The sequence below is a fragment of the Marmota flaviventris genome, chromosome 6 (genome assembly GCF_047511675.1).
Source record: "Marmota flaviventris isolate mMarFla1 chromosome 6, mMarFla1.hap1, whole genome shotgun sequence".
NCBI classification, from domain to species: domain Eukaryota; kingdom Metazoa; phylum Chordata; class Mammalia; order Rodentia; family Sciuridae; genus Marmota; species Marmota flaviventris.
This window is the reverse complement of record NC_092503.1, coordinates 6,143,233-6,167,374: the sequence shown is the minus strand read 5'-3', so window position 1 is coordinate 6,167,374 and position 24,142 is coordinate 6,143,233. Positions and strand designations below refer to the sequence as shown.

At 42.1% G+C, this 24,142-nt stretch overlaps 1 protein-coding gene across 5 annotated transcripts in view; it reads right to left on the bottom strand.

Moving 5' to 3' along the window:
• Positions 1 to 24,142, bottom strand: part of Prkn (parkin RBR E3 ubiquitin protein ligase) — a 1,231,972-nt gene that overhangs the window by 626,432 nt on the left and 581,398 nt on the right. For all 5 annotated transcript variants that reach the window (XM_071612868.1, XM_027939482.2, XM_071612867.1 and 2 more), the window contains one exon: positions 11,980 to 12,063. In XM_071612868.1, coding sequence (XP_071468969.1) covers positions 11,980 to 12,063 — 84 coding nt within the window. The remainder of the gene's footprint in view (positions 1 to 11,979; positions 12,064 to 24,142) is intronic.

Here is a 24,142-nt window from a genome sequence, read left to right as displayed (position 1 = left end):
TTCTCCGTCAACCACTAGGGAGATGCCCACCGAGGAACATACTGGAGTGAGCTGAATCGTTATGCCAGCCACCAGCCACATGGCTGCTCTCCGTGACCCGGTGAACCATCTCTATGGGCTGCTCTCCGTCATCTGCAGTGGCCAGCAGTGGCTCTCCAGGGGGTAGGGCTTCCCTTCCTCCTTCCCACTACTCCCTGTGCCCACCTCACTGGAAACCCCAGGATCTTTTCAAACCATTGGTAAGGAAAGAAAACAGGTTACTGTCTGTTATAGACTCTGAGAATCCACCCCTCCTTCAGGATAACTGAGTCGGCTGTACCACCATCTCCTCTGTTCTGTTCACACAGGAAGTCCTTGTACCTCCTTCATAGCCATCATTATTAACACATAGTTCATCGTAAAATCACCTTTTGCTTACATGTCTGACCCCACTTTGAGGTTTTCCAAACCAGTGAATGAAATATTCATTTTTCTGTCCCTGGTGCTGACACGGAAGCAATGCTCAGTGAATCTTGTACTCGCCCTGCTGAATCTGAATGATGCTCCTTTCTGTAAAGTCTTTTCTGCTAGATTTCTGGTTCCTGGAGGTCAGTCTATTTTCTCCAAAGTGACTAATACGATAAGGCACTGTGGAATGAGAATTAACTACGTGTCTTTTAATGAAAAGACACAAATTTTTGCAAATTATATTTTGCTTTTTCCAATCCTTAAACATAAAAATCTTCCCTTCACCTAAATAAAAATACTCAGGTACCATGATCATCACTGAGTGTGTTTTCCCAAACTCTGAGAATTGAGGGTGATGATAATCACCTACTTCGGAAGTTCAGGGGGCATGAGTCCCCCACTAAGTCTGTTTCCCAGGAAACATTCGTGGAGGTTGAGTTTCTCCACATGTGGTCAGCCGCGTGTGAAATGTGTTTCGATTTGGTCTTCCGAATGCCTAAGTTTTCCATTCTCAATCTCAAGTTTGCTAAACTAGACTTTTTGCTTTTTTTCCCCCCAATATATATCTTAAAAAGTAAATTTCATGTGGCATTTGATAACTTATTAAGAGCTGACTTGACCTGAGTGAGCGAAAAGATGGCTCCTTAATGGCCGCCATCACGGCATGATGAAGTGCGGCCTCCTCAGTCATCAATCACCTGCTTCAAGGATCAGGGGGCTGTTTCCCGGCCAAGAAGCAGGCCTCATTCTCTTGCCCCATTACTCTCCCATCTTCCCTCTGTTCGCCTCACTCCATTAGCCTCTTGTCTCTGCCTCGAGGCTGTCTCAGTGGCCTCCAGTCCCTGATCCCTGGTGTTCCACTGAGGTCACATCTACCATCCCAACTGAAGCATTTGGTGATGTTCACAGCGATGTTTGATCTTTCTTTGTTCCAGTTCTCAGAATTCTGTGCATAAATCTATTTCATCTTTTTTACACCAATTGTCATCTTTCCTGGTAGACAGATAGATCTTCTTCCCTTACCTAAAACCTAAGGTCTGGAAGGACCCCTTTTTCTGCATAATCATGATAAATCCCTTTGCCCTTTCTTGGTTGTCTGAGCCCTTGTCTAAGATGTAATGGAAACTTGAATACATCCTCTTACTGACATACCAAGTTTTGGAATCATTTATGGAAAAAAAAATTAAAAAGCTTTTGAAGCCTCTGAAATTAATAAATGTTTCTGAAATCCTCATATTTAAACATTTTTATGGTAATTTGAATGATTTTTTTTCTACTGTATACAAAATAAGATATAAGCTACAGAAGTGAGATGCACAAACCATCAAGTGTAAAAAAAACCAACTTATGATTCACTTGGATTTGGAGTTTTCTGAAATGGAGAAGCAAGAATTACTTTCAACATTTATAAAATATATTACAGAAACTGCTCATTGCTTGAAAGACAGTGAGCCGAGCTTTGCCCTGTGTGTAGACAGAGTGGGTTCTAGCTACCTTGTCCCTGGAGTCACTCAGCTGAACATGCATGGGTTCTGGGACTCCATCTCCTTTCCGTGAAGATTTTTTTTTTTTTTTTTAATATCAAAAGTCTTTACTGCTGCTTGGGAGAAGAAGTTTTCTGATTTAATTTTGCTCTAAGTTCTAAAAGAGCCCAGATTTTAAAAAGGGGGTTGTCACAGAAAAGGAAAACTGAATTAAGTTTAACTTCAGAATCTCACAAATACTGTCAGTTCTTAAAACTACCTTGATTTCTCTAGCATCCTTAAATGTTGATCCTTTTTCCCAGTAGACTACACATTTTCTTATATAAACAAAATTTGGGTTTTTACTCAAATTTGCAAAACTTTAACTAATTTTATCAAAAAAATGCATCTTCTAATTTCAACCTCAACAATTCAAAGCAGCACAAGAAACTTTTTCACATTCAGTACTCAAAACTTGGTCTAGAAATGAGCTGTCCTTGGGTCTGAGTACTTGATCGGTTTTTGAAAAATGCTATAAGAAGCTTCTAGTTTGTCACCCAAATTGCATGTCAGACAACAGAGAATATTTTGTCACGCTTAGACACCATTCAATCATAATCTGAGTTTGACTTCAAAGCTTTCACAATTCAATTTTATTTAGAATTAAGAAAATATGACCAGAGAGAACAGTGTAAGGACACAGCAAACATTTGTCTTCAAACTACAGGGCAGAACGTGGGGGAAGGGAACATGTCCCTTCCCCCTCACCTGTTCTCCCTCCCCACCCTCCAGGTGCAGGCACCCTGCAGCCCTCTGACATCGGAGGCCTGGGAAGCCCCAAGAGCCGGGTTGCCTGAACAGATACGTGCACCACTGTCCCTTCCTGAGGGTGCCCATGGGCTTCTGCAACACAAATACAGGTGTGCACACCTCCCATGCTGCACAAACACAGGCTGTCACGTGTAACGTCCTAGGCTTCTCGGCCAACCCAAGGTCTTTGTTAAAAAACAAAACAAAATCAACCTTTCATCATTATGAAATACTTAGAAAACAAGAACGTGTATTCTACAGAGGAAACCGTCCTGAGAAATCCCATCTCCTTTTGTGAGATTCTAATGAAGTCCCAACAACAATGAAAACAACCAAGAGAAACACAGATCCCTGTGAGGATGGAAATCTGCTCAAACAAAAACATTGGTAAGAAACTTTTGGACATAAAATATGCAAATGACTTATAAATCAAAATTGTTCAGTACTGGGGGACCCTTATCTGCCATTGTGTTTTAGTCAGCCTCTCCCAAGAAAACGAAATCAGAGCTACAGACCATGAATATTAACTTTTCCTGAGATTAACGTTCAGGTGACGTATACTGAACCCAGTGGGAAAAAAATACAAGAAATAAATTGAATAAGATGAAAACTCTCCACTTTTATACTGAGTTTAGTAATTATTTTATTTTCTACAGTTTGAGGGATAGTTTCAAGCATCTAATTTCATTTCACATAAATCTCACAGCTATTTTAAAAGGTCCTACTTGACTGTTTCTGATAAAAAAATAATGCTTGATATATAAAAATTTAACTCACATAAAAACCTGAAACAAATACTACTATACAATTTTAATACAGGATTCCAGGTAAATCTTACATATCAAAGCTATAAAACATAATGTATATTATAGACTGCTAAGTAGTGAAACCAATACCCCTCAAGAGAATTTGAAAATAAACTTGGTCATTTATTACTTTGAAGAGATAATTCAGATTTTATTTTTCTATCCTAGGGAATCTTCCTTTTCCTAAATGCCACCATCCGTTTGTCAGTGTGAGGGGAAGGCAGTGTTCTCACAGTTGACCAACAAGCATCTCATCTCCACAAAAGCACCCCTGAAGGCAGAGGTCCTTGTGAGGACCAGAGTCTCACTTTCAGGAGTTATGACATGGAACTCAGAAGTAATGCTCAGACGCAGGCCTTCTGGGCTTGCCTCAGCCTGTGTGTGTGCAATTGAGGCATATGAGTCACAAACTCAGATGACATCTTAACTGATTAAGGTATCCCGGTGAAATAGGAGACAAAAGTTGGTGCAGAAAAGTTTCAGTTTTATGCCATATCCAAAGTCAAATGAATTTCAGTGCTAGAGAAAATCCTAACTGATTGTGTCCCTCTGGAATCTCAAGCATATGCCCTTTGAGCTGACAAGAACTTTTTTTATAAAAAGGTAAGATGCCTCTCAGAATTGATGCTATGCCCCTTCCTAAAATAGCAGCGATTAGTGTAAAGCTCAACTAGGTTCAGATTGCTGTGTCTAAAGTGTAGTTAGGGTCAAGTTTATATTTGTACTTTAAAAAGCAAGGTTAAATTTTACTGCTCCTTAAGGTGATCTAGGTAGACTGTGTATAAATATTAATTAAAAATAGATTAGGGACTCTGCTCTTTTGAATTTTAAGTATATAGATATTTTGTTCAAGAGACAGAAATTAAGGCTTTATAAGAATGTATCATACAGTGTCCAAAATACTGTCAAAATTAATAATACTCTGAAAATTTAAGATGATAAATTACTTCAAAATCTGCATTGCCTCATCTCCTGAAGAAACAAACAGGACAGGAAGACTTCAGAGAATACCGGAGTCATGATGTAGATTTAGCCGCACTGTGACCCAGCACTCTAGCATAATGGCTTTTGGAACCTGGTGAAGGAAATGAGCATCTCACACTAAGGCTGAGCTCCTGCTGGCTCTCGCACAGGTGAAGTTCAGAAGGGTGCAGACTTCAATCCCTCTATGTTACAAACATTTCTTTAGTGTTCATTAGATAATGGGAGAAAAAACAACTGGGTATGTTTAAATGATTTTATCTCTTGTTTTAGAAAGTGTCTATGTTCCTAAATCATCTGCCTAAATACTGGTTGAGCTGCTGCTGAAGTCTCTGACAGGTGGTATATTTTCATTGTTGTTTGGTCCATGGGTCCATTTCAGTCTTTTATTGGCTCAGAGTCACAATTCCACATAGAAATATTCCTAGTTCTGTTAGTGGAATTTAAATCCCTCATGTCTAGAGCAGGACCGGTTGTTGAGCTGTTCCCAGTGAACTGTGAAAAGGCATCCTGGGTCCTGGGTGCCTGCTCCTGCATCACCGCTCACTGGGGCGTCTTGCATCACCGCTCACTGGGGCGTCTTTCCAGGTCTGCTGGAGTCCTGAGTTTCCTCACTCTCTCCCTTCTTTGGGTATGTCTGTCCCTGTAATCTGTAAATCCTGACAATGTCCTTGATAGATGTGGAGCTTGTGTTACTAAGGTCAGACATTTTTCAAGAGCTATGTCTTCTTAGATTATTGAACCTTTTATCAAAATGCAGAAATCTCAATTTTAGCAATTCTTTTTCAATTACAATCTTGTTTTTATGCAGTTAATATGGTTTTAACAGCATCCTTTATTAATACTTGCCCGAAACTGCAGTTTCCATTCTTTTACTCTCAATGTTTTGTTCTCCTGTGTTAGGTGTGTCTTTTTTTTTTTTTTTTTTTTTTTTTGGTACTAGGGATTGGACCCAGGGATGCTCAGTCACTGAGTCACATCCCCAGCCCTTTTTATTTTTTTATTTTGAGGCAGGGTCTCACTCAGTTGCAGAAGCTGGCTCTGATCCTGTGATCCTCCTGACTCAGCCCCCACCCCCAGTCTCTGGGATTCCAGGCATGTGCCAAAGGGCCCACCAGGTACATCTGACTTTAACTCAGCCCGAGGAGCTCTGTCTGCATGGCCTCGGGCATTTCTATTCCATTCCATTGCTGTTATGGGCTTCATGACTCTCGTTTTGTGTGTGCCACTTCTCTGTCCTGTTTTCCTACATTTTATTCTCTCTCATTTCCTGCCCCATTGCTCTTCCTCTACTGATCAGACATTCTGTGTTTTACTTCAGTCCCTCGGATGGTTATCTTGGAAATTTTAGTTTCATCTCTAATTTAAAGATTAAATGTTTCCTGGGGCACCATGGTGCATGTCTGCAATCCCAGCAGCTCAGGAGGCTGGACAGGAGGATCACAAGTTCAAAGCCAGCCTCAGCAAAAGTGAGGCGCTAAGCAACTCAGTGAGACCCTGTCTCTAAATCAAACACAAAATAGGACTGGGGATGTGGCTCAGTGGTCAGGCGCCCCCCGAGTTCAATCCCTGGTACCCTGCCCCCCAGCCCCCCAAAATTAAATGTTTCATGTTAAAATGACTAGACTGAGAAGATGACTGGCCAGGAACTGCTGTGAGGAGGCTCCCAGCCTGCGGTTCTGAGGAAGGCTATGGTGAGGGCCCGTGACCCTTCAGGACGCTGTTGAGTGCCTCTCTGGGGACAAGAGGGGCTTGGGGCTTTCCTCCACAGGGCACAGGGGGTCCACTGTGCTGTGCACTGGTGAGCTCTGCCCTTGGGCCCTCCCTGGGGCTCGAAGTTCTGACTCACGTGGTCATCCATGGAGCATGGTGAGGGGCCCCGGTGCTGGTCCGTTGGGACTGGAATTGAGCCAAGACAAGACAGGCCCAACTTCAAACCAAACGTTCAGGGGGTTGAAAGGCCTTTGGGGAGAATCATCCTCTATCACAAAGACGATGGAGGTAGTTCAGTGGTGAAGCACCAGGTTCAATTCCCAGTACAATAAATAAATAATCCCCCCTCATGTGGCACCAGAAACTTCTAAACAAAGAAAAGCCCCAAGTGCAGGGAAGACGAGGGAGTCCTGAGTCATAGCTCTGAGTCTCTAGGTGGTGAAGGCCGCAGCGCAGAGGGACTTCAGGGCGGAGGTGGTGTGGGAAGCTCCTACTCCTTCCACACCGGAGGATTCACAGCCAAGGGCAGCCTGGTGAGGGCAGCTGGTGCGGGGAACCCTCAGCCATCGTCCCAGCCTCACCCATCACTCCATGTTCATACCAGGCACACCTGTGGACACACTGGACATGGGAAAGCCTCCAGTGGAACCTTGAATTGTCACCACAAAGCTCTGGTGCTGGCAGGGTCCCCAAGCACAGCCAAGGGTAAGCTCAGCCATGCCCAGACAGAGTGTGCATTGGAGAATTCTGGGCAGCAGCACAGGTGGGGTCCTCCAGCGGCCTCCACGGTCCTGCTCAGGAAAACCACGCTCAACCCAAGAGGGGGACCATGGCAGTCTCTTAAAGCAGCCTGCTGGCATGACCAACTCCACCCCCCGAGCACCACACCCTCAGGAGCCCCCATGAGCCTTAGCTGCGTGAAGCCTTCTGTCCAGGTTGCCTGTGGCCTGTGCGTTGTCTTTCCCGTCCCTGTGACTGAGTCAGGTGTGAAGCTGACCTGGTCTGAGACTCAAGGCATCTGCTGGAAGCTTCTGGGCAAAGTCTCCTTTCTTCATGGAGCACGTGTGTGCGGCAGCTGTGATCTTATCCTGGAGCCAACGGCCTGGTCCACTCTTTTCCATAAAACCTATCGCTATCACATTTCACCCTGGGGGCTTGTTGGCACCCAGGGAGGGGGGTCTTGGTGCTGATTTTATAAATGTTGGCACTGACTTTTTCTTTTTTTGCAAGAGTGAAAGGAGTAGGATTTATTCAAGTGGGAAGAACAGAACAGAACTCTCCAGGGGTGAGAGGGAACCAGTAGCAGGTACCCAACACTGATGTTCTAACAGAGGGTCACTGAACCAAATATGTCCGCACACACACACACACGCCTACTTGGTGAGTTTCGTCATACAGATATAATCATTCAGCCAACATCATAATTAAGATAATGAGTAACTTACCATCCCTACAGACTCCCGGGGCCTTAACCCCTTCCCCAGGCTCCTGCTTCCCTCAACCCCATCCCTAGGCACCCACTGATTTCCCATCACTGTACACTGTACACATCCTCTAGAATTCCACATAAGCGAGGTCCACCCTTCCTATCTGGTGTCTTCCCTTATGTATGCTTATTTTGAGACCTGGCCAGGACGTGGGTGTGCCCAGGGTCTTTCTACTCTGCTGTGTGGATGAAGCAGTTTATGGCTCACCTACTGTTGGACGTGTCAGTTGTTTCCAGTTTGCCTGATACAAATAAAGCTGCCAGGAACATTTAAACAGTAAAAAAAAAAAAAAAATACTTTTAAAAACCAGTACCTTTGCTTTTTGGTTGGGAAAAAAAAATCCTAGAATGCTTTACCTATGTTCTAGCTCCTGGGCAAAGGTGTCCACAGGGACATTATAAATATCCCTATAACTGAAAGATTATTGTATTTACTGTTATGTTTCCTTTAGATTCACCCACTGCCTCTAAATCATTCCTTCTCAAATTCCAGGCTTTTCTTTTAGGATCATATTTATTCTTTTTAAAAATATTTAATTAAAAAAATAAGTAACATGCAGACAAAAGTAAAATTCCAAGTTTTACTGAAAACAATTTTTTTTATAGTTGGTCTTGACCTTCCTTCTTGAAAGATTTTGCTAAAATACAATTTTAACTTAGCATTTATTTTTTTACATATTTTGAGAATATTGTTCTCTATCATTTGTCTTCCAATGTTGATTCTAATTAATTAACTATCAGTTGAATTGTCATTCCTGTGTAGGAAATGTCTTATTCTAACTGCTTTTAGAAATTTCTATTTGACTTTTACAATCTGTAGTTTCGGTGTTTCATTCAGATGAGGCTTTCATTTTATTTAAGCTACATAGAATTAGTTGGGATTCTCAAGTCTTAAAAATCATAGAAAGTTTTACTTTATTATTTCTTTAGATAATATCATTCTATTATTTTTCTTTTTGGAAACCTAAAAAATATTTGAAACTTCTATATTCTGTCTTTTTAACTTCTTTTTTATCTTTAAAGATTTGGGGTTGCATTTTTGATTTTTCATATCAAATTTCAAATTTAAGTTCTAATTTCTCTTTTTGCCCATGTTTTCTTTACAGGTTAGCTTATTTAGTACATTTTTTGACAGGTATTCTAATTTTCAATTCTATATTTCATGTGTGTATGTGTGTACTCTGTGTATTTCTGACAGTCCTTTATTTTTTAACAATTTGCTACATATAATTTTTAAAAATATATTAATCACACTCTTATTCTCTCCCTGATAATTGCAATTTCCATATTTTTTTATTTTTTCTGTGCTGGGGGTCAGACTCAGGGCCTTGCGTGTGCTGGGCAAGTGCTCTACTGCTGAGCTGCCCCAGGCCTCAATCTGTGCAATTTTTCAGGGTCGAGCCTCCTGTTCTCATTCCTGATGGCTTATCGTGATTTTTCTCATTATTAGTTCATGCTTTGCCTGACATTATCTGAAGGGATTATTTGGAACCTCATTTTAAGTACAGGTCCCCTGGGAGGGTGTGGGCTCATTTCAGCCCAGGGTCTGGCACTGCTATCTCATGACTTAGCACTTTCTGTGCCATACAAAGGAGTGAATATTTGCCCCAAACTCAGGAAAAGATGATAATTCTTCCAGATGATATTTTCTGCTTTACCCAGAGCAAGAGGAAGCCCAGGCCTACCCCCTGCTCTCTCCAATGAGGTAGTGCCTTCTGAGCCCTTGTTTCTAACTTGCTGCCTGGTCAGGCCCTCGTGCCACTGTCTGCTCCAGTGTCCACCCCCAGTGGCCAGTAGTTGCCCCAGAACACTAGCTCATTCGATTTCTTCTCTACAGTCCAGTTTTTTCTCAATTGCTGGCAAATGAACTTTCCATCGCCAAGTTAACACGGTTATTCTTTTAAAAGTGCATGTTTATGATTAAATCCAGCAGTTTTTCCTGTGATATGAACTGCAAGGCTTTTAGGGATGTCCACTGACTACACTGTCAGAAACAGACTTGCAATGTAAATTAATTTATACCCAATCGATAACCAAGGTAAGCTAAACATTCAACAAGAAGAACATGATCTTCAACACCACCCAGCAAAGCTTTCCCCTTTGACTGATTTGAAGATAAATTCCTTAGAGATGCAGGATTTTCTATTCTGCTATGGATAAGGCAGTCGGTCAATGATTGAAGTAGATTTTCAAAGGACCGCACATGACTATAAAGATGAAGACCACATGGCACTAGAGGACGGGTGGGTGGATGAGTGGATAGATGGAAAGTTATGTGTATGTAAGCATGAAATTACTATATGTAATGTAATTATTATACATATCATGTATATCATATGTGGTGTGTTTGTGTACATGTGTATATATATATGTGTACCTATATATATTTAACTATTGTTTAAAAATTCTGCCCTATAAAATATGTACATTTTAATTGCAACTCAGTAGGAAACTCACAAGAATAGATTGTGCTTTGTTGTGTGTGAATGACATATATGTCATCAGGATTTCTTTCTTCAGGGTTTACATTAATAAGAATCTACTCATGGTCCCAGCCCGTCTGCTGGGGAATGTGACTGCTGATCGAGGCTGGCTTGGTACCCTTGTAGTCATCTCTCAGATCAGCAAGAGGAGGCTCAGCTAATGATCCCAGCTCCAATGCTGTACCTGTTGCTATTGACAGATTTTGTTCCTTAGAGAAGGTATGAGCTGCCAGCTGACTGTGACAGGTTGTGAACTAGCACCCTATTTGTGTTGGCACCCAAACAGTACTTAGAGCTCAGGAAATAAAAACAGCCAGATTATAATGGACACAGAGTTTCTGAGGTAAAATTGTAACATTATATAAATGATAAACTTGACCGCAATAATAAAATCATTTTAAAAATAATGTCAGAGTTTGGGGTGTCTTTCAAGAACCGTCTGCTGTGTGTGAAATGTACAACCTGCATTTGCAAAGAAGAAGAGAGGATAGGAATTCAGTTCCGTACCTGGGCACCCTACTACATTTTCTAACAGACCACTCTGCCAGAAAGCTGCCAAAGACAGATAGGAAGAGATAAAGCAAAGGGGGAATCATTTGAATGACATGGATGTAAATATAAAATACCACAGCATGGGGGGGAGATTAACTTTATATCTTTGCTCTTTTTCTTTGTTAGGCTCTGAGCTGGCTGTCTTCTGTGGCTCTTCTTTATCTATTCTGCATATCCCTTTGTACCAAGTCTGGATTGGCACATTTCAATGTCGAGCCAATGATACTATGAAGTATGTATTTGGTCTTTGCTCCGATTCCTGGCATGTGACTCCTAAAGTCCCGGGACTTTGCAAGGTGACAGGTGGCTTCTTTGGGGTTTTGTTTGCTGCTTTTTGTTCTTGCGTTCCTGGGAACACACTAGTGGCTGGCAGCCCCTGGGTAGCGGGTGAGTCCTGCCACAGGAAACCCAGGCAGGATTACCGGCTGGGAATTTTTAGCACCAGCAAACTCAAGGGAGGAGAGAGGAGCAGAAGGTTAAGCTGATCACCAGCGCCCAGCCCTTGGCCGGTCATGCCTACATAATGAAGCCTCCATGAAAACTCAAAAGGACGGGGTTCAGAGAGTTTGCCGATAGCTGGAGGGTGGCAAGCCTGCAGAGGACATGGAAGCTCTGCTCTTCTTCCTCCCTACCTCGCCTCAGGCATCTCTGCAGCTGCATCTTTTAACCAGTGAACAGAAAAAATCAGTATTTTCCCAAGTCCTGTGCATTGTCCTAGCAAATTAACTGAACCCAGAGCAGGGGATTGTGGGGCTCCTTGTTCATAGCTGGTTGGTCAGAAGCACAGGTCAACAACCTGGGGCCTGCAGCTGGCATCTGAAGTGCAGGGAGTCTGGGGTCTGGCCCTGCAGCAAGGCAAATGGTGTCAGAGCAGAATTAAGTCCTTGCTGGTGTCTGCTGCTGCAGAACCGCTGCTTGCTGGTGGGGAGAAAGCCCCACCTCTTCAGGTCACACAAGTCTGTGTGGATGGCTGTGATGTGAGAGCAGAAGAAAAGCGGCTTGTTTTACATGTCACTCCAAGAGGCTGCGTCACTAGGAAAGTAGTACTGGGAGGCAAGGGCAAGGCGAGTTTGGTGAGTGTCATTGACACATTGGAGTATCAGGTGACTTCCAGTGAGCATTATCAGATGGAAGAAAACTCAGCTGGCACGTTCGGCCCTGAGTCTAATTTCTTAGTAAATATAAGAGATGCCATCATTTTCTTGTTTTAAAGATAATTAATGTGACCAGGTACTTACCGCTCTGGTCCCAGGGCAGCCTGGAGATTGGCATTTGCCACTCATTCGATTTGGAATTAAGACATCATCCCAGCAAGATGGACCCTTCAAGAAAAAACAACACAGAGTGTAACAGAGTGTAACACACATGTACTCCCAGGTACATTTTCCAAAGTCTTTCTGTTTCTATTATTAGGTGCAGTGTAGTAAGTGTGTAGTGCAGTGATCTGCAGACTGTGGTCTACAGATACTGTGGGGCCTCTCCAGATGCTTCCTGGGGTGTACCAGGTCAAATCTGTCATCATAAATATTCTAAGGCTGCATTTGTTGATGGTGCCAAACATGTTCATTTCCCATTCCCACACTTCCTCCAGGGCCCTCTTTAAACTACTGCCTTATTAGGACGGCCATCCCCGAGCGCGGCCCATCCTCTCCATCTGTCCTACTCTTTGCCTATATGTACTCTACATCTGTCCCTCTGCTTCACAGCAGCTGTCACTAAAGTGGCATGGCCAGAGTGATGACTGTCTGTGCCCCACTGAACAAGGGACACACAAGGGCAGACTTGGTCCATGCCAGTCACGGCAGCATCCAGAACCTGGAGAGAACCTGACACAGAGGGCACCTCAACAGGGTCTCCTGGTAATTGAAGAAACAAAGATTAAGTGACAGAAAGAGTCTATGAAATCAGAAGAGAGGGTGTAAACTGAAATCTCAGGGTCAATTAATGCATGACTTGGAAAGCAACCAGAAATGCGATCAGAAGTCTTTAACTAAATTTGACAAAATTTCGAGAAATCTATACTGGCCCCAAAGACTAAGAACAGAAGGAGCCTATGTATTTTGTTTAGGGATTTTCTGGACATCATACTGAGAAGCAGAACAGCCCAAATCACCAAAGACAGCTAAACAAACATCCACAGCTAAATTAAATAATATGCTGCAACTACAATTTGTTGTTCTTGCTCATTAGCCATATACTTGGTGAAAGGAATAGAAAACTGGATTAAAGTAGGAGCACAACTATTTAAGTGATTGTAAAGGGAAAAGTTACAAGGAAATAAAAATGCAATCTGCATCCTTTGGGGTAGGAGTGCTCTCACTACTGACAAACTTAATTGTTTAAAATGTTAAAACTTTGGTTAACTTCATTACAATTTTAATTGGTGACTTTTGAGTGAAAATATGCACACATATCACACTCAAAAAGACTGCATTCAACACATGTGGATTGTGTGCAGGCCCCTGGAGACTGCCTGTCACTGCTGGCCTGTTGAGCACACAGAGCGACTGACCTCCTGTCCCTCCTGAGGCACATTTAACCTAGGCTTAAGAACTAGCAATAGGTAAACCCAGAGCACCAATGAGCACAGGAGAAGTGATGGTCAGGGCAGAGTCCCATGCTTCTCAGGATGTGCAACAGGCTGTGGCAGAGAATGAGCTTCTGTCCCCACAGGAGCACATGGAGGTGGGGGGTGGGGGTGCCACTGGGGACGTACGAGAGGCAGAGGGAACCTGGAGCCACAAAATTCCTATCATCCTCTACAGGGAAAGATCAGATCACCTACTTAAAAAGAATCAAAATAGAATTTTAAAATTGTAGCAATATCTTCAAAGCTCAGAGAGGAAGGTTTTCAACCTAAAACTCTGCATCCAACCTAATTACCAACTACACGGGAGAATGACTGACAGTGCTAGGAGATACAGAATGAGCTGGGAAGGGTGCTCAGAGTTTGGAATGACAGCTTGAGGACACCAGAGGCAGGTGTTGTTGGCCTCGCATTTGTGAGCCTGGAAGTGAGCCAGAGTCAGTAGCTGAGCCATTGTCTCCGAAGCTGTGATGGGAAGAATAGAGAAGAGAAGAAAGAGCTTTCTGCAGAGGTGGTGTGAGGGCCAGGAGGACGAAGGTTTGGACAGAGGAGCAAAACTCATTGTCATGAGTTGGCCTGAGGATCATTCCTGCTTCCAGAATCAGCCCAGAGCAGCCCGCCAGCTTGCAGCAGAAAATAGAGAAGATGCCGGGGCAAGTGTGCAAGGACCCAGAGTCCGCATGGCCTTGCCCTCCCCTTCACCAGCACACGCATGCATGCACACATGTGCACATGCACACATACCACCACACATGCATGCACACACGTGTGCACTGTTCTAGAGAAAGGGAAGGAAGGCTGAGCTCCATCCGAGTGCCTAAGCCATCCTGTGGTGGCACTTTAACCAGAACCTCAAACGCAGTGGGTTTTTTGATTCACAGCTCATTGGCCCAAGAGCCCTTGCTTAGACTGGACCTAAGCATGCAGAAGGGAATTGCTGTGGGCCAGCTTCTGCTGTTGTTAGAAAGCCTTGCTTCCAAGGTCAGCCTTCAGATGGCATTTGGGAACTTGGATCTCACAAGTGTCCCTGCCATTCCCTTACTGATGTGGGTGGTTTGCAGAACCTAAGCTGTTTGGACAAAGTATATGATTCATGCCCAACACCTCTTCCCTTCTGGGTGTCTGGAATTCTGCTAAGCTGGGCAAAGACACCCACACGACCAGCCCCCACAGAACCCCGGCTGCACAGCCTCTGCACTATTGCAGCTGTGGTGGGAGGGATAAGAGCCTGCTGAGAGACCCCAGGAGAGACTGCTGGAGACATGTGGCTCCTCCGCCTCTCCCCCTAGAACTATCCCTTTACAGACTTTGCTTCTTGCCCTTTTGCCTTGAGGAATCTCAGCCGTGTGCAGTGACTACACGCCCCATCTTGCAAGTCCTTCTGGTGAATCACTGAGTCTGGAGGTGGGCAGCAGTCCTGGGGCTCATGATGCAGTGTCACATAATTAGTCATCAGGAGAATGTTGTCCCAGCCACATAGGAGGTCAGTGACCAAGAATTAAAAACCCCATTTCATCTGCTGATCCCACTGTCATTGGGATAATGTTCACACACATTTTATTTTCAGTCTTAGAGTCACACTAGTGAGAGCAGAACACTGTAATCATGATTATGGGAGAAAATGCATAAGGTGCTCAGCTGGGACAATGTAAAAGTAAAACACAAACTCTAAGGATGGGGAGGTGAAGGTAGAGCTGGGGGAACAAAGGAAGGAGGGGACTGGTACTCTGATCTTACAGGTGGTTGTTTTATGATAGGGCCATCCACATATTTGATTTTTAAACTCACATCTATTTAATTAAAAAATTACAAACATCTTGCTGGGTATAATGGTGTATGCCTTTAATCCCAATGGCTCAGGAGGCTGAGACAGGAGGATCACGAGTTCAAAGTCAGCCTCAGCAAAAGTGAGGCGTTAAGCAACTCAATAAGACCCTGTCTCTAAATAAAATAAAAAAATAGGACTGGGGTTGTGCCTCAGTGGTCCTGTGCCCCTGAGATCAATCCCTGGTACCTACCCTCCCCTGGGCAGAGGGACATCTTGAAATAGAAGAGAAGTGAAGCAATAATACTTAGAAGCTCAGCACATTCATCAGTCTTGTTTTGTAGCTTAAAGTGAGAAATCCAATGGGGAAAGATGTAGCTGTGACTCAGTCCCCTGCATCATACATCACACCTAATAACAACCCAAAGGGCATCTTGCTTATTTATCTGTTCTGATCCTCATTTCTCGGATGGTAGTGGTTACATCCGATCTCTCTCTCTCTCTCTCTCTCTCTCTCTCTCTTTTTGACAACTAGGAAAACTTTCGAGTCAAAGTCAGGGATCACCCCTAGCGATGCTGCCTAACTCATAATAAACACTCGGTTTGTTAGGGTTACTTTTCACGTCCTCATTTAATGTATTGTTTCTTGATTGTAGTTTTGGGGTAACCTTGTAAGCTTATCAAATCATTTTTAAATAGGTCAGGGTGAAATTGATGGTCATTCTCTTTTCGCTCTTCAAGTTTACTGACAGCACCCACAGGAGCAGTTTCTCGTGTTCCTTCTTTCTGTCCAGGGACAATGCCATCCCTCTTGAGGAAACAAAGTACTCTATGGACACACGGCCCTTCTAGGCTCTGGCTCTCAAACCGAGGCTGATGGCACTTCACGCTAATCTACAGCACACGTGCAGGTCTGGAAAATCCCTGGATTTATTTATTTATTGATACCTGGGATTGAATCCAGGAGCACTTAAACTCTGAGCCATATCCCTCGCCCTTTAAAAAAATATTTTATTTAGAGACAGGATCTCCCCAAGTTGCTTAGGACCTTGCTAAGTTGCTGAGGCTGGATTTGAACTTGCAATTCTCCTGTCTCAGCTTCCTGAGCCTCTGAGATAACAGGTGTGCACCACTTGTCTGGCAAATCCCTAGGTTTAAAAGAAATCGGTTTCACTGTGGCTAACCCTGTCATACATGAGATGGCAGTGCTTTCTTGGGCACACAGTGGTTTCTTCTGGACAACTCAGCATGTGCAGTTGAGAAAGAAAACCCAACATGGCGGCTAAAAAGGAGCAGGAATAAGCGTGGGCAGGAGTGAGGTCCCATTTATGTTTTGCTACCCAGTTGGAGTTCCTTTCCTGCCTCAGAGGCTAGGAGTAAATGAGATTATCTGTGTATGACACAGATAATTATTTTTCAGATCTTAATTTTCAGTGCCCAAACAGCAATTGAAACATTTATACAATTCTTAGAGTTGTCATATAAAGTGCTACAGGAGCTCACAAATCCTTAGGCTGTGCAGAGATATCATAGAAAACTCAGCCACAGTTTCCTAACTGATCTCAAACCATAACACAAAAAGTAACAAAACTAAGTAGGACGCTGCCAATGCAGGAATTCAGGAGCTCAACTTGGCTAAACACAGGCTGGTCTCTCTGTGCCACCCACTCTACTGTGGGAATGTCCCATCTACCTGAAAACAGAAACAGGTGTCTCAGGAGGGTGTGTCATGGCACAGAAGACTTAACTTTTAGCCTTTCTGATTTTAGAAAGTATAAAATTTTAATGATCATTGCACATTCTGTTTTAATGCATGACCAAAGCATTTATAATTAATAGTTTTTGTGCAGGGGTAAGAAGGGTTTTTAGATTAAAAATTTAAAGAGACCGTAAATACATGGTGGTAGAAGGGAATTTAAGATTATAACATGTCAACAAAAGAATCCAAGATGAATTCATCTCCCAAATCTAGAGAATCATAGAAAGATATAGTTTAGATTTTTAAATGCCCCAAAGGCTTGCATGTAAACGCTTCATCCCTGACTAGGTGCCATGGGGAGGTGGTGGGCAATGTGATAAGTGGGATGGAGTGGGAGGTCTTAGGTAATTAGGGTGTGCCCTTGAAGGGGACTGTGGAACCCTGAGTCTCTCTTTTTCCCTCCACTCCTGGCCATGAGGTGAATGATTTACTCTGCCACACACCCCCACCATGAGGGGCCCCCATAGGCCCAAAGTCACAGGGCCGACTGGTCATAGATGGAAACTTCCACAACTGGGCCCAACAAACCTTTTCTCTTTCTAATTTGATTTATCTAAGATATTTGTAATCATAGCAGAAAGTTGTCAAACGTTGCCACTATACCAGAGGTGAACAAACTGGCCTGCTAGCCAAATCAGCCCAGTGTCTCATTTTGTATAGCCCTTGAGCTAAAAAAAAATGTATTCACATATCCAAATGGTTGAAAAGCATAAAAAGAAGAGTAATATTTCATGGCACTTGAAAAATTAAGTGAAATTCAAATTTCAGTGTCCATAAATCCAGTTTATTGGCACATGGCCACATATGGCGTAAGGCGGCATTCATGGCTCATGGGCAGAACTGAGTTGCTGCAGCGCAGACTTCCTGACCTGCTATATTTGCTGTCAGGCTCATTATGGGAAAAGTTTGCCAACCCTGAGGTATACTAAAAAAAAAAAATCTCTAAATTCTTACCAAAAAGCACTATTTTATTTTTAGTATTGAAGCATCATTTTGGCTACTGCATGAACACAGTAGTTTGTCTGAGTAGCTATGTCCCAGATCTCCAGGGAGAAACAACCTCAATCAAAGCCTTAGCACTGCTGACCTCCAAGATCTAAGAAGGTGCTGACAGAGGCAGCCTCTGCATCCACAGGTCCCTCCAGTTGTTGGAACCAGTCAGTGGAAAAGTAACAGAAAAGGCATTTGGTGAGGTTCCTGACTAATGTCACCATCCACAGAAAAGCATGATGTAGAATATAATTTAAGCTCCAGATAGACAAAAGGATATTTTCTCAAATTACCTAAATAAGTCTACACTCTACTTTTCATATGTCAACATATCCATTTCTGCTTAAAAACTTTCAAATCCCTTTTTCTATAATGTTAATATAAAGTCTTGGCATTACATTTTTTTTTTCTTTTTTGATACCAGGGATTAAACCCAGGGGTGCTTAGCCATGAGCTACACCTCCAGCCCTTTTATTTATTTATTTATTTATTTTTAAATTTGGAGATGGGGTCTTGTTAAGTTGCTGAGGCTAGCTTCAAACTTGCAATCCTCCTGCCTCATCCTCTTGAGTCACTGAAATTATGGGCATGAACCACCACACCCCACTTATTTACAGTTTTTGAAAGCAGTTATTATAATTAATTTTACTTAACTTTTCTTCCACCAAATTTTCTCATGTTATCATCAATTGTGCTGCATTTCAAATATTTTCTTGAATAACTCCACAAATACTTAAAGCCATATAGTTCAGCTTAAAGGACTCAGATGATTTTGAAATTCATACTCAGAATATAATACCACAAGAGCAGAAGTGTCTTTAAAGCAGCTATACCCAGAGGCCTGCATCCTCTCTTTATCTTTTTAACTCCATTGGCCACAATGACAAAGAGAAGGAGCTTTGAAGTCCACAAATCTACTGCAGCCTGTTTCTACCAATTACTAGCTCTACACTCTCAATCTGGTCACGTTTACTCATTCCAAACTTAGCATTCCTCATCTGGAAAATGTGGACTTAGCACCTCCTCCCTACAGTGGGGATGAGGACTTGATGCAACACCCGACTTTGGTCCCCACATGCGGTGCCCAGCACATTGTGAAGAGAAAAGGGCAACTGCTGCTTGTATTATTTCTTGTTTCTCGAATATAACTAAGTTGGGTTATTTTTAGCTTAGTCAATAGCTGCATGAGTCCATTTCCAAGGGCAGTGACAGAACCCAATGGGTGCTTGTTAATTCTTCCTGTTTGTCAACTTCCCTGTTACCCAGCCGCTCCCAGAGTTTATAGCACCTTCCTGACTATGCGGCAGGTAACTGTTAAAGCAGTTGTCTCCACCTGTCACACAGTAGATGCTGTCCTGCACCTTCATCTTCTTCCAGTCGATTTAAAGTTCCTAGGCTTTATACGAAGCTGAGCACAGCGCTTTGATTCTCGCAAAGGCTCAACAAAGGCAAGCATTAAATAGTAAGCAGGGAAAATAATAAAGAAAAAATCCATTGAACCAAAATGTTCCTCTACTCTCCAAGTCTCTATTGAACAGCTTTTAAACAGTCTGAGTATAGTTTTGAAAAAAGGAGAAGAAGCCTTTTTCATGTAGATCTCATGGAGTAGCTACAAAAGCTAGTGTTGCAAGTGAACCAAGTACACTCACTCAAATGGGTAAGAAAGCTAAAACTCCCCTGCCAGGCACTGGCCACATACAGAGCACCTGCAGCACCGACCCCACACACGGCTGGTGCAAATGTAAACTGGTACAGTTGCTTCAGACACCTGTTAGACATTGTTTAAAAGATAAGTGTAAGAGAAGACTTAGCCATCCTATTCCAAGTGTCTACTCACATTAAAACAGGTCCATGCAGAGAATCATGCAGACATTCATAAGCGTTCTCTTCATAATGGTCGCAAGCTGGAGACCACAAAAATACCTATCCAAACATGAATGGATCAACAAAACAGTGCTGGCAGGATTGATTTCCTTATGGCTGTAACCCCAAGGGCCTCAGCTCGTGGGTGCCAGGTGGCTGGAGGCCTCATACAGTTCCTGCCAGGTGAGCACCCTCAGCTTGGCAGAGCTGACTTCTACCACACACGCAAGGACACTATCTGCTCCCATCTCCTGTGCTGCAGCCTATCGCGTGGTCAAGGGAAGTCTTAGACAATGTCATGGAGGGAGTGAAAGGCCTCCCACCACTTTGGCTATACTCTCTGGATTAAAGCTTCTGCCCACATTCAAGAGGAAGAGATCTCACAAAAGCCAAGGTATCAGGGCCCAAGAGGGCTCCGGGGTTCAGTTTTGTGTACATCCAAACCACACCCACTCTCCAGTGAGAAAGACCTCCCAACAAATGAGAGCTTGAGAAGTGACGATTCCATGTGAGTTTAGCTACTAAGTACCCAGGCTATTTCTTAACATAAACTTAATTTCTCATATAAATATGTGAATAATTGAATACTTCCCTGAAGTTCTTTTAAACTTTCAAAGAGCATATAATTTCATAGCTTAGTTGGTGATAAGACACATATACTAGATGGACCAGAAACTGAGTTTCTTCTCATTCTGGCAAATAAACTTGAAAATATCAGCACATTTTATAAAAGCAAAATAAAAAAATGTATGTGGTTCTAATGAATGTGTACATTCTGTTCTAACTTGAATTTATTCCCTGTGATTTTTTAGAGTAGAAACATTTTATGGACTTTTCCTTCTGATCACTGAACTGCTAGTCTCAATATGGTTAGTTCCATAGAAAAGACAGAACACTGCAGTCCACATAAAGAAACTGGCTATTCCCAATTAATACATGGGCAAAGTAAACAGACACTTCTAAAAAAAAAAAAGAAGAAGAAGTACAAATGACCATCAACTCCATGAAAAAATGTTCAACATCATTAGCAATTAGGGAAATGCAAATCAAAACTACACTGAGATTTCATCTCACACCAGTCAGAGTGGCAGTCATCCAAAACCACAAATTAAAAAAAATGCTGAAGAGGATATGGAGAAAAAAGAAACACTTTTATACTGTTGGTGGGACTGTAAATTAGTACAACCACTATGTAAATCAGTATGGAGGTCCCTCAAAAGGACAGGCATGGGACGTATGACAGAGCAGTACCACTTCTTGGTATTTATCGTGAAGAGTTAAGGTTATCATACTAGAGTGATACATCCATACCCATGTTTATAACAGCACAATTCACATGGCCAAACTATGGAACCTGCCTAGGAGTTCATCAACAGATGAGTGGACAGAGACAACATGGGATACATACTCAACGGGGTTTCATTCATTTACAGGAAAATGGATGGAGTTAGAGAGCATTATCATAATGTTAAGCTAAATAAATGAAACTCGGAAGGTCAAGTGATGTATGTTTTCTCTCAAATGCAGAAGCTATAGAGGTAAAAGGAAAAGGTGGGTGCTGGTCTCATGGAAATCTACAGGAGATCACTAGAGGAAAGGGACCAAAAGGTGGGGAAGCGGGAGGGAAGGGGAGGAGCTGGGGAATTATGGTGGCCAAATTATATTGTTGTATTGTGTGCATGCATGACTATGTAATAAGAGATTCCATCATTATGTACAATTATACTGCACCAATAAAATATGGGGGAAAATAACAAAAAAGAAAGAAATGGTTATTCTGTTATCAATTATTTCTATAATTCACTTAAAGCAAAAGTTATTAGAAGGTAAATAATAATGAAGAAAAGATAATGATATTCCTAGTACAGTTGTTGTTAACATTTGCATTCCTGATGTTTATACTATATCAGTAAAAATAAACCCCTTATTTTCAGATAGCATACAATGAAGCCAGAAAGTCAAAAGTGATTGGTCAGATTCCCTCTAATCACCAAGAGAATAATGATCGAAATAAAAGTAATAGCAATGACCTCACCTTACATTGGTGCAGAACTGGGTTTACACAGCACCTTCAGAGGGCCCTAAGACCTTGATTCCCAGTGAAAAGCTATTGGTGTTATGTCCTACAGACTTCACACTGGCCATCCGTTCATGTATTTGGGTGACTGCAGAACTGTTTCCCAAGAAAATCCTGGCCCCGTGCCCAAGTGCTCACTTGGCTTTCCTATTTGGCTACTTTGTCATCTCTTGATTATCATTTCATCTCAAGTATAACATTTTTACAAAACGGCATACTTCCTATCCACTGATTTGCTAATGATCAAAATGAGGATCATTTTGATGATTTTGATCATTTCATTTCATCACATGGGATATTTGAAGTTCATGACCTTTCTGGAAAATATACTCATGGTTTAGTAAAAGTTTGATCACAGTCTAGGTAGGCCTTGCTAGGGTAAGTCTGACTGTGCTCCCTGGGGCCTCTTGGATGGCGGAAGTGTACTCTTCCACGGTGGCGCACCATGTGACTAACAGGGTGATGCAAAATGTCCACTGAGGGCAGTGGGTTAGTGTCCTGGCTTTTCTCAATGAGGGCCTTTCCCAGGGTTCCTTGTGGCATAATAGATCTTTTCCAAGAGAGACTTATCTCAAGGAGAGAAATGGAAGATTCCAGTTTCTTAAGACCTTATCCTGGAAATGGGCATGGCCTCATTTGTGACCTATTCTACTCATTAAGCAGTCTCAGAGTTCAGGTCCACTAGAAAAGGCTGGTATTTGAAGAAAAGAATTCTTAGGGCACATTTTGTCAAATTTTAATTTGGCACCTCACTAAATGATATTCCATATTTTAAGTTCCTTAGCTTTGTATCTGACCATCTCCACCATTAGAAAGTTGTTGGGTTCTGTGTAACTTGGACCTTTCTTACCCGCCTCAGAGTTTTCTTCTCCAGTTTCTGGAAATGCAAGCCAATTCTAATCTCCTTTTACTGCTCTTAAAATACACATAATTAATATGTTCTCTACTAAGAGTTTAAATAATTTAAAATGTTATATAAGATAGCGAAGTGTATCATGGAATAGTGTTTATAGAGATCAATAGCACTGATTCTGCTGGTTCTCTGGTAGTCCAGTTAAGAGCCCTCTATGTTTCCATGTGGACATAGGCATAAGCAGATGTGTCTGTACCCACAGGTAAACTTATCAATGGCTTCTATTACTTAATCTATCCAATTTCCAATACATTCTTCATCTTTTCTTCTCATAATTTGAAACCATGCACTCTCATCTGTATCTTACAATGCATTTATTTAAGGCTAATTCTGTCATTGTTTCACTAATTCTTTCAACAAATTATGAGAAATTCATATATGTAGCAAATAACTTGCCAGACTCTGGAGACCCTAACACAAGAGAATAAATGTGATTAAACAATAAACACATAGATTCTTTGAGTGTACATAAGAGAGACCACTGTCCTTGATGTCTGGAATGAATAGTTTTTGAGCTAACTCTAGCAGAATGAGTAGGAATTATGCAGAAAGGTTTCTGAGATAAATAAGCACCCTGAGCAGGAAGAATAGAATCAAACACTACAAACCCCTAAAATGATTCCTGGAATGCATATCTCCAACAAGTTAGCTTCTCAAATATTCATCAGCAGTCAATTACTTCTGTGTCATCTCATAAATTCCTTAATTAATCCTCTACTATTGGATAACACAATTCAATTGTACCTCTACTACTTGATAGCACAATTCAATTTAAATATACATTAAAATGTATAGTATGCAAGGTACTGATTTCAAAGCAATGAGGATGTCAAGATGAAAAGAGTGTCTTTGAACTTTTGAATCAGATTGATTGGGTTTCAAATCTAATTGCCATGTAATGACAGGAAGGTTTCTGAACATCAGTTTCATTATATATAAAAAGTAGGAACAACAATTGTACCTAGCTCACAGGATGGATGGTTAATACTTCACACATAATTAGTACTAAATTATATCAGAGGATGCTGCTGAGTAACGCCAACAGAAAAAGATTTGGAAGATCTAAGTTCTAGACATAATTGCACTAGAGGCTAAACATTTTAACATCTTTATGTCTCACTATCTTATTTGTGAAATATAGACAATAAGAGTTCAGGGTCAAATAAAATAATAAATGACCTGATTTATACAAAAGCCATTTTAAGCAACAATGGGCCATATAAACCTTAGTCAAGTAAAGAGCTCATGTAATAGTAGAAAGGGGCAGGCTCATACATCTCCCTCACCCTACAGCCCCACAGTGCCAGATCCAAGTAAGAAAAGCACCGTGTGCAAGGTGGTGTGGCCGTCACCGGCATCAACAGGAACCCGAGCACGTGTCTGCTTCTGTCGATATCCCATGCTGCTGAGTTAACAACTTCTTAAACAAAATATCTCAACTGGCTTT